At 41.7% G+C, this 11,720-nt stretch overlaps 1 protein-coding gene and 1 long non-coding RNA gene across 3 annotated transcripts in view; one reads left to right on the forward strand and one right to left on the reverse strand.

The window, feature by feature from the left end:
• Positions 1 to 1,582: 1,582 nt before the first annotated feature.
• LOC135095205 (uncharacterized) overlaps positions 1,583 to 11,720 on the reverse strand; it is a 12,354-nt gene continuing 2,216 nt past the window's right edge. Inside the window, exon 3 of the long non-coding RNA XR_010264127.1 lies at positions 1,583 to 2,427. This is a non-coding gene — a long non-coding RNA (uncharacterized LOC135095205). The remainder of the gene's footprint in view (positions 2,428 to 11,720) is intronic.
• The window catches only part of LOC135095203 (tenascin-like), a 7,394-nt gene continuing 4,976 nt past the window's right edge, over positions 9,303 to 11,720 (forward strand). For both annotated transcript variants that reach the window (XM_063995988.1, XM_063995990.1), the window contains exons 1-5: positions 9,303 to 9,426; positions 10,334 to 10,472; positions 10,569 to 10,698; positions 10,914 to 11,020; positions 11,120 to 11,529. In XM_063995988.1, coding sequence (XP_063852058.1) covers positions 10,335 to 10,472; positions 10,569 to 10,698; positions 10,914 to 11,020; positions 11,120 to 11,529 — 785 coding nt within the window. In that variant the 5' untranslated portion in view covers positions 9,303 to 9,426; position 10,334. The remainder of the gene's footprint in view (positions 9,427 to 10,333; positions 10,473 to 10,568; positions 10,699 to 10,913; positions 11,021 to 11,119; positions 11,530 to 11,720) is intronic.

The following is an 11,720-nucleotide window of genomic DNA, read 5'->3' on the forward strand; positions in this document are numbered from 1 at the left end:
GGACGAACACTGCTAAAAGTTCACAGTCGTCCCCTCGCCACCAGAACCCCAGACCCTCTCCTGGTTGAGGGCGAGCCAGTGGAATTCTCCCCAGGTGGCTGGCTGGCTCCCTACTCGGCCTACGAATATCCACCAGGGGACACACTACACACATCACAGCAAGAGTGGCGCAGCAGCAGCAGGCCCGATCCACTCTGGCCACTCTCTACCGATTCAGGGGGGCCCTGGACGAGGGAATCAAGCTCCGCCTTGTGAAGAAGACACTGGTGATCCCGGTACTGCGATATACCCACTCACGCCTTGACAGAAGAAGAGCCATAAGCAGACTCCAGAAGGTGCAGAATGCTGCGCCTCGCTGGTGTATAATAATAATAATAATAATAACACTGGCCGCCGCCGCTCACACACACACACGACAACTGAAGGTCTCCGTCACCAAGCGCCCGCCCCTCCCCTACTTCCTGCCTGCCCTCCCCGAGAGGCTCCATGCCATGATGGCTGTGGCGGCGGTCTGGCAACGCCTCCAGGAAGAGGGAGATGAACAGTACCAAAAATTACAAACACTAAACAGGGAGGCGCCACCAGCGAGCCAGCATGCCTGCTTCCCCACCAGGAGTCTCTTCACTATAGAGAGGCGCGGCGCTCCTCCTCCTCCTCCACCTCCATGTAAGAGTAAACAACATGTAAAATACTTGTAAATTAAACTTAATTACAGACGTAAATAAACAATACTAAATCCACCACCACTACAACACAATGTAAAATAAATCAAGAAATAGCAAAAATTGAATGTTATCAAAATGTTAATATTTAAGGCGCAAACTTCTAGCACAAACGTGTACAGCAATGGTAATTGCCAAAATAAACACCTAATGACCGCCAATACATGTTAACAATGGCTCACTGCTCCGCCCACTCACTTCTACTACTACTTCTACTACTTACAATTTACTCTACACTAAAATTGTATGCAACTTTATCAAATAAACTCAAACTCAACACTCACGCAAACCCTCCCTCCACCCCCCCACCCCCCCACCCCCCACCCACACCACTGCCTTCACTTTTCCTATCTCTCTCTCTCTCTCTCTCTCTCTCTCTCTCTCTCTCTCTCTCTCTCTCTCTCTCTAATCTGAGAAATAATTGCTTCCGCTTTACGGTGATATACTGAGTGTAGTAGTAAAAACACACAAACACGCACACACACAAACGAGAGAGAGAGAGAGAGAGAGAGAGAGAGAGAGAGAGAGAGAGAGAGAGAGAGAGAGAGAGAGAGAGAGAGAGAGAGAGAGAGAGAGAAAAGAAAAATCAAATAAACAAACAAACAAACAAACACACACACACACACACAGATAGGAAAAAGAGAGAGAAAAAGGAGATTTCTACTACTACTACTACTACCACTACTATTACTACTACTACTACTACTATACTACTATCAGCGAAATAGTTTTTTTTTTGGTAACTTTCACGGCTCCTTGTAGGCTGATAGTCCGAGAGCCACCTGATAGTCAGAATAGTCAGCGCACGTGAACATGTAAGAGTATCGCCAGCAGTAAAGGGTTTGAGAAAAACTATGATAGTAATAATACACATTTTCTTTTTAACGCAACCATAGAAAACGCAAGATACATCCTCAATATTTCAAGGGTAACAAAGGTAAAATGTCCAGGCTCACTAATCAGGGTAAGGCTGCGGCAGGTAACGATGCAAACTTGAATAAAAAATACGTTTGAGAAATAGACAGGAGGGAAGTGGTTCTCAGATAGAGTGGTGGATGAACAGGTGGACTCCGTAATGTGGCTGTGGGTGCTGAGTCACTAGGGAGCTTTAAAAGATTAGACAGAATGGTGTGCCTTATATAGGGAGTGCCACGTGAAGGTCTGAGGGCGAGTGGAAACACCGCTGTGCCCCGCCACACTGCCAGCTACCTACATCCTGCCAGTGACGTCTGTGCTTGTCCTGCACAACAGGGAGAATTCCACCTGGGAACCCTCCCAAGCCCTGTGTACCGGGGACTCCGTGGTGGTGGTGGTGGTGTTGGTGTTGTTGAGTCCCGCCCAGGCATCTTTTCTCTCCACTGTATTTCTCTTTTCGCCCTTAGTGTCCTCCTCACTGGTGAAGGTGAACCCCGCGGGCAGTGCCTCAAGGGGGGCCCTTAGAAGGGCAGCTGCCTTAATTAAGCCAGTGAGGAAGGTTCCAGCAAAAACGTTGGATAGGGTCAGGTCGTACCTCATGCAGGGCAGTTGCGTGGGCTTTTAGAGGCTGCTGGACTGCTGAACTGAGGTACATAGGTAGGCTCCTTCCATTTTTCTGTCCTTTAGTTGTGTTGTGTGTCGGGCCTCGGCCCCTTGTAGGTTATATTATTGTATTGACATGTAACAAGGATGGCACGAGTGAAGATCAAAACGCACAATGCCAACGAACCTAGAAGAAAGACAACTCTCCTGAAAATACTCAGCAACACTGACATATACCCAACCAACATCATTCCAACTCAACATGGATATGTTGTTGTTGTTGTTGTTGTTGTTGTTGTTGTCATCTCTTCACACGAACAACAAGAGAAAATATTTCAAGACCCTATCAAGAATGAATTTCAACAACAACATGAATTCACCCCAGTGACCCCGCCAGAATTGAAGGCTAAGAGGACTGTCACAGATAGCCTTCAATGTAAACTCACACATACACGCAAACTCTGAGGAAGACGCCACCAGTGAGCTGTATGTGCCCACAACACCTACCTACCTGGAAAACAAAATTGACAATGTATATTCAAATTCCCAGACTCTAAGACGATCAAAATAACATTCACACACTGAACATGGACTCAAACTCTTTTCCATGAAGATCCCTCACTACCAGACCCAGCAAGAGAAGTTTTGCCACATACAAACATGCTTCAGATGCTATATATATCAGGTCGAGTCCCACATCACTAAGGATTGCCCAAAGAACTAACACCACAAAACATGTTCACAGTGGCCGAGGAAGGCCACACTTGCAAGAACTGTAGCAAAGAGAGCAAAAATGGCATCAATTGCAGAGAAAATCACAGAACTCTGTCAATGAAATGCAGATATAACAGGAAAGAAGCAATTAAGAAGAAAGGAGAAGAAGAGAAGGGAAAAGTAACCTACTCCCAAGTAGCGAAAACCAACACCAAGTCAACTATGAACACCACCACCTTCACACAGATCAGCAAAGATGAACACCTCAACATTTATTCTTGTATGATTCACGCTCATCTGATGAACGTGACTGAACCCGGCAGTTATGCAAATGAACTGATCGCTACTTTGAAAGCAAACAGCCTGCCACAAATCAACCTACCAAACACCCCCAACTCCACCTAACTCCACCTCGCTATTCTTGCTCAAGGCGGAAAACTGCTTGACACGATGACACAAGACCCATCTACCGATACACACAAAGAACACCAAATTACAACAACAACAACAACAACAACAACAACAACAACAACAACAAACTGACAAACAAAAGACACAACAAAACACAAAGAAAGAACTACACTGCAAAGACACACAACTTGAAGCAATATCCAGACAACTTAGCCAGCGAGTCACACCAATACAAGACGGGACCTACACATTCACATACAATGAACAGCAAATTACTTCATCTAATAGAAAATGGGGAAATTAAAATGCATGACTACTTTATTATACTACACCACAGTATATTTAGGAAAAGAAGATCAGGACAAATAAAAGAAAGATCACCATCACACACACACACACACACACACACACACACACACACACACAACATGGCCCTTCGTATCCTAACAATAATACAACACAATTTACTACACTGGTTTAATAGAAGGATTTCACTATCTAACACACACAGAATCATTGACGCTGATGTAATATTTATAAACGGTCACTTCACACCAAAACACACCAATTAAAGTCCCAGGATACAACCTACACACAACAATTACAATATAAATTTCTTCATGTTTTTTTTTTTTATCTGATTTAATTGCAATAGAAGTCATGTGACCACAACTGGCAAAATTATTATATCCACACTATATGAACACCCTTGAAGAAACTATATATCAAATTCCCGGCTTCACCAAACTATTGAGACGCAACAGGCCAGTGTACATGCTAGCCCATCTCAGTGCAAACCACCCCACTTTGCGATACACTCACACCACTTTGCGATACACTCACAGCAACACGATAGGAAGACAGCCCAACACACTCATACACAACAGGCTCATTCAACACACAGGGCCACAATTTCCTACACATTACACACGCAGAAGAGGCACAACACCTGACATACTATTAACCACAGAACGTACCACAACACATACAACAGCAGGACCCCTCACCACCAGCGACCACATACCAGTTATATTTACGATGTCTACCGCACCCATATTAATGCCATCACCTACCACACCACATTACAGTAAAGCAACCTGGCAAACATTCAAAACACACGTCACCAACACACTACACGGTAACACACTAGACAATGAAACACTTCAACTATAAACACTGCAACTGACTACTGGCATCAAGCAATACAGAACGCAACACACCAATCAATCCCAATTTCACTATATAAATGCCTTCTACCACATTTTTTATTAATTTATTTATTTTTTAGGTGTTGTGTGTTTAGGTTAGGTTTGTTATAGTATCCCAACTTCACTATATAAATGTCTACCCTCACACAAACATAATGACACAGGAAAACCTCTCAAAACACTCTTCACTGAATTGCAAACGTATAAAAGTGTTCATGGGTGGACTTTTAACAATTACAGATATTATAAACAAATAAATAAAGTCTCCAGTACCTACAAATAATAGAGAAAAAGAACCTCACTACATATTAAACAAAAAACACATCAAATTAGACACAAACGGGATAAGGAAAGAGTACACAGGGAATATTGGAGAGAAATATTTAATGGAGACCTACAAAACATCCAAGATAATATACAAAGAACAATCCCCTATACTAATTGTAACACAGGCACACACTCAGCACACACCCCACACACATGATGGTAGCCTGCCACACATCCTATCACACCTGGCACACATCCTATCACACCTGCCACACATCCTATCACACCTGGCACACATCCTATCACACCTGGCACACATCCTATCACACCTGGCACACATCCTATCACACCTGGCACACATCCTATCACACCTGGCACACATCCTATCACACCTGGCACACATCCTATCACACCTGGCACACATCCTATCACACCTGGCACACATCCTATCACACCTGGCACACATCCTATCACACCTGGCACACATCCTATCACACCTGGCACACTCACAGACACATACAACAGCGCCATCTCTGCAGGATATTTCCCAGATAGGTTTTAAAAATGTCATTATCAGACTCGTACCTAAACCCGACATATCTCCACAACAACGTCAAAAGTACACACCAATTTCGCCGCTAGAAGTACCAGGGAAAATATTACAAAGAATAATTAATACCAGACTGAACACTCACCTTGAGATCAACAATTTATACAACACCAACCAGTTTGGATTTCGCAATAGCAGGGGCACCACACATGCATTAGCAATCATCACTGTGTGCAAATAGCGCAATATGAATCAGATAAAGTTTGGCATCATGGGTTTAAACACAAATTACTTCACTTGCATCTACCAATAACGATCGAAAAAGTTTGATGTGATTTCCTAACAGACCGCACAGCATCCATTAAAATAAATCACCATACCGGACCAAGATTTAACCTGAAATGCGGAGTACCACAAGGTAGTGTCCTGTCACCAACACTCTTCACAATTTCCACCAATGATATACAACAGCCTCAACAAAACCTCGACATCAGTTTCGCAGACGATATAACACAAGTGATTGGCTGCCCAGGGAGATCTAGGAACATGCTAAACATCAAAACTGACCGAGCAATAAAGGCACTTAATGAATATGAAAAAAAAAAAATGCAAAATAAAAAAAAACGTTCATAAATTCACACCTCTCCATCTCGCAGCCAAACGAGATGAGGAAGAAATAGAATTAAAACATAAGGGCAAATGCTTAGGATTAACCATAACCACGTCTGGCTATTACAAGCACATTCACCAACGTAAAAACAACAGCAGACTCAGCACTAAATAAATGATACAAGCTATACAATATGCCAGAAAACATTGAAATACACTTACTTAAAACACTAATCCTTCCCATTCTTGATCATCCACCTATCCCAATACACACTATGAGTAGAAGCCAAAGACCAAAAACTTCACAAAATACGAAATGAAGCCTTAAGAACCAGAACAACACCTCTCTTTATCAAGTTACTAATTAAACTCCTAATGGAAAATATTTGAACCACCATAGAGCCTAAATAAGTAGCTGTTACAAAGATACCAGTTTATTTATGGGCCACAGCAGTGAAGCCTCGCCTACGTGTTTTCTCATCAAGTTAGCAGTACCTTTATCAAGTTACTAAATAAACTCCTAATGGAAAATATTTGAACCACCATAGAGCCTAAATAAGTAGCTGTTACAAAGATACCAGTTTATTTATGGGCCACAGCAGTGAAGCCTAGCCTACGTGTTTTCTCATCAAGTTAGCAGTACGGTTATCAAGTTACTAATTAAACTCCTAATGGAAAATATTTGAACCACCATAGACCCTAAATAAGTAGCTGTTACAAAGATACCAGTTTATTTATGGACCACAGCAGTGAAGCCTCGCCTACGTGTTTTCTCATCAAGTTAGCAGTACGGTTATGAAGTCAGTCAGGAATACCAGCAGGGTGCAGGATGTCACTCAACCTGACCTGCACGTTGATGTTTCATGCTTGTGCTGTGGTGATGCTAATGAGGTGTTGTGTGTGTGTGTGTGTGTGTGTGTGTGTGTGTGTGTCTACGCAACGACCGCTGCGCAGGATTGGCTGTGTCACGGATGGCTGGAGGAAAATAAGAGTTTTTATTATGATTTATTATTATTTTGATAACTTTGAACACACTGATCGTATTCAACCTTCTTCCAGTTTAAATTTTCATCAGTAATAACTCCTAAGAATTTAGTAGAAGAAACACTAATTAGGTGACAGCCTCCATAAAACAATTTGAAATTACTGACAACAAAACGTCTTTCAAACAATATGAAATTAGTTTTATTAATTTTTACGGCTCATTTATTTGCTGTTACCGATCTGAATATGTTACGCAGTTCTTGATTCAATTTTGTATTTAAGTTACACAAATCATTATCTGTTAGGCTCGTATCACCGAAAAGAACGCCATTTATCACATCACTAACATTACAAATAACATTCATGTATTATCACAAACAATAAAGGGCCTATTATAAAACCTTGTGGCACACCTTGAATAATTTTTTTTTTCTATTTGACATTAATTGTTACAAAATACCTGACAGACAACTAGCAAACAATTTTAGCGGGTAATCTTATAATTCCAATGTTTTATATCTTTACTTATATCAAAAACACCTTGAGGAGAGTGTGTGTGTGTGTGTGTGTGTGTGTGTGTGTGTGTGTGTGTGTGTGTGTGTGTGTGTGTGCAGGTGACGCCAGCTGTTCATGCAAGGGTAGAGACACACCTATCACCTCACTAACAGGTACCAGGTGTGGAGAGACAAGTATCAGGTGTGGAGAGACAAGTACCAGGTGTGGAGAGACAGGCCTGCCCCCACGCCACCACCACCACCACCACCACCACCACACACTGCTGCACCTCGTCCGCCACACTGACAGACACACATCAAGGCTCTCCCGTCTCCCCTCTCCCCTCTCCCCCTCCCCTTGTGCCCTCCAACACCCGGGGTCACCAGCAGCACCGCACCTCTCGCTTTCCATAAACTGCCGCTCTAAATTTAGCCGGTCACTTCACGCAGACTGGTGTGACCCCCCCCTCCGCTCCTAGCCCCTCACCAGCCCCCTCCCCCAGACACGGCGACCTCTCCCCCCGGACACACCACAGCCACCTTGACCACCACTCGCGCCACAACCAGCACAGCCGTCTGCAGCCCCCGGCCCTTCTTCAGCCCTCCAGCGCTCCCTCAAGGCCATCGTCCTTCCCCTATCAGGATTACCGGCCGTCACATCAACTTTCACGCCCACGCCACCACCGCCGCGCGCCCCACCCACGCCGTCACACCAGTAGGCTACAGCAGGGGCCAGCAAAGGACACAGGACAGACTCCAACACAGCACCACGCCACGCAACGACACAGAGATCGGCAGTGGGTGAGGAGACGCATCCTTCAGCCCCGGCGTGAGTGACGCTTCTGTGCCTCACGTCCGCTCATGCTGACCTTTGACCTCTGATATATTAATGACCATCACAGATACACTAAGAGAGAGAGAGAGAGAGAGAGAGAGAGAGAGGGCGAGGCGGTACACTGTTAAAGGTAGAATATTAATTTGTCTTTGTTCTCGTTATTAAAGTAAGCAAAATTATTCTTGGAGTCTTGTCAGCAGTCAGGGGTACCAATGCTGTCTCTCTCTCTCTCTCTCTCTCTCTCTCTCTCTCTCTCTCTCTCTCTCTCTCTCTCTCTCTCTCTCTCTCTCTCTCTCTGTCGTGTGCTGTGTTGACAGTCAGAGGGGCAGGACAGCCAAGCGGAGTGTGAGGCGCCACCACACACTACAGGTCGTTCAATCATTCCTCTCCTTGTCTAACAATTAAAGTGAGGCGCAACAAGTTAGTAGGCCTACGCGTGGCACTCCCTGTGTGAAATAGGCCTGCAAATTTCCACCTGTTCTGTCTAATCACCCTGTCTAGTCTCTCAAAGCTCCCTAAGTCTGTTCACAACCAGTTCTTTCGCATTTCTTTCGTAAACAATTTTTTTCAAGCTTCGACTGGTTGCCTCTTGTTCTGTCCTGAATGAACAACAACAACAACAACAACAACAACAACAAGAGGAAACATTCTTTACATGCTAATAATGAAAATGATAACAACAGCAACAACAGCAATAACAACAACAATAATAATAATAATAATAGTGGTAGTAGTAGTAGTAGTGATAATAGTAATAAAAATAATAATAATAATAATAATAATAATAATAATAATAACAAAAGCATTTTCTTTCTAATTATGCAAAACAATTCAATAAATAAACAACAAAATAAAAATGCAAAATAAATAAAAAACATTGATTTTTTTTATATAAACGCTCACTCTTCGTCCCTCTCCCTCTCTCTTTCCCTCTCCCTCTCTCTTTCCCCAAGACCAAGATCAAGATTCCCCTCTCCCTCTCTCCCTCCCTCCTCTTTTCATCAATTTTCTCTCTCTCCCTCTCCCTCTCTCTCTCCCTTAGTGCCGTGTCTTTCTCTCCAGGAGGCAGCAGACGTCTCTCCCGTCTCTCCTTCCCTCCCTCCCTTTCCTCCAGGTGAGAGAGATTTCCCTCCTTTTCTCCTAAATAAGGGAGGAATTCTATGTCAGTCCGCCATATTGGATTTTTATCGATTGGAGATTCACTGGTGACAAGAAAATGAAATGGATTATTATAATTATGAGTGATTTATTTGTAATTAATATGTAATTATGCTGTGAAAAATTAGTGTGTTGTTTTGTGATGTTAGTATTGCGACTTTTTGTTGACAATTTGTGTTTGTTTTGTGTGTTTGTCTTCATGCAAAACATTACCCTTATTATTAACAATATTCTTTATTCATCTCTCATTATTATCAAACTATGCCCACAAAAACAATTATTAACATTATTCTTACTGCCATCATCATCATCATTATTATTATTATTATTATTATTATTATTATTATTATTATTATTATTACTATAATTATTATTGTCATTATCAATATTATCATTATTGTCATTATCAATATTATCATTATGATAATTACAATAATTATGACAATAATTATAATTGTTACAACATTTTTACCATTGTGATTTCATTGCTATCATTTCGTCTATCTATTTATATATATATATATATATATATATATATATATATATATATATATATATATATATATATATATATATATATATATATATATATATATATATATATATATATATATATATATATATATATATAAGATATTAATAACTATGAAAATGCACAAGATGTAGTAATCAAAATACTACTACTATTACTACTACTACTATTACTACTACTACTACTACTACTACTACTACTACTACTACTACTACTATTATTATTATTATTATTATTATTATTATTATTATTATTATTATTATTATTATTATTATCATTATTATTATTACTATTAATATTATCATTACAACAACAACAACATTCTTTCTAGCATGGACAAGCCGGTACGGTTGGCATCCCTGGCTATGGTGGCACTTGTGGTGGTGGCAGCCCTGACTACGATGGCGATGGTGGTTGAGAGTGCCTCGGTGCGAGAACGTAAACCCACAAACCACTCCAATAACACTTCAGTAAGTCACTACAACCCCAATCCTTGCACCACCACTACTACCACCACTACAACAACTACTGGTACTATTAGTAACACTGCCGCTGTTGTGTTTCAGGTCATTGCAGTGCCTTCAGATCTACTGGTGCGCCTAGTGGAGGTGACACAATCCCTTCATAACTTGCTGCCGCGCCGGAGTGTAAGCGACGGAAACATTGAGGCGACCCAAGAGACCGCTGGGCTAAAAGGTATTGTGATCTATTTCTATTATTAGCACTGTTATTTTCTGTCTCGCATCACACTGACAAATAAAAATAATAATAAAAAAAGCAAATTTAAGTAATGAATAATAAAGAAATAAAGAAATCTGCCGGGAAAATTGTAAATATTAGTAGTTATTATAGCTGTTGTTCTTTTACTACTACTACCACTACTACTACTACTACTACTACTACTACTACAGGTGCGTCTGGTGAGGAACGGATTCTTACACTTGCACTGACACAACACGCGCTGCTGCAACACAGAATGGAGGAACTTCTGACGCAAACGGGAAGGTGTCAAGCCCAGGTGAGATAGTACTAGTAGTAGTAGTAGTAGTAGTAGTAGTAGTAGTAGTAGTAGCGGTGTTGTATTGAATAAATTTAACATTCTTTTTATTAAACACAGGTGGAGGCGCTGCAGGAGGACAAGGAGGAGCTGAAGAGGGAAATTCAAGCCACGAAGGAGCGAATGACGACAAAAAACAAACACACACTTGAATTTCCCGCCAAAAGTGACCACGGTTGTAAATGTAAACAGACTGACTCCGACGCACCCAAAAGGACTGCAATGCTCTCTACCACTGCTACTATCGATACTACTACTGCAATAACTGTCCTCACTGCTCCGCCTGGTCCTCCTGAGTCTACTACTATCACTAATGGCAGGAATAGTAGCACTGGGCGGATAGTAGACCGTGTTTCTGGTGGAGCGGTGACTGAAACTACTTCTATTACTATTATTCCGACTACTACTGCTGCTACTACTATTGCTACTACTACTACTGAGAGTGTGGTTGTGCTTGGATCTGGTGTAAGGTAAGTACTATTTGTGATACTACTACTACTACTACTACTACTACTACTACTACTACAACTACTACTACTACTACTTCTACTAATTCTATTGCTGCTATTACTTCTGTTCTACTGCTACTACTACTACTACTACTACTACTACTACTACTACAATTCTCTTCATCTTCCTCTTCCTCCTGTTGCTCATAATA

The sequence above is a fragment of the Scylla paramamosain genome, chromosome 48 (genome assembly GCF_035594125.1).
Source record: "Scylla paramamosain isolate STU-SP2022 chromosome 48, ASM3559412v1, whole genome shotgun sequence".
Taxonomy (NCBI): domain Eukaryota; kingdom Metazoa; phylum Arthropoda; class Malacostraca; order Decapoda; family Portunidae; genus Scylla; species Scylla paramamosain.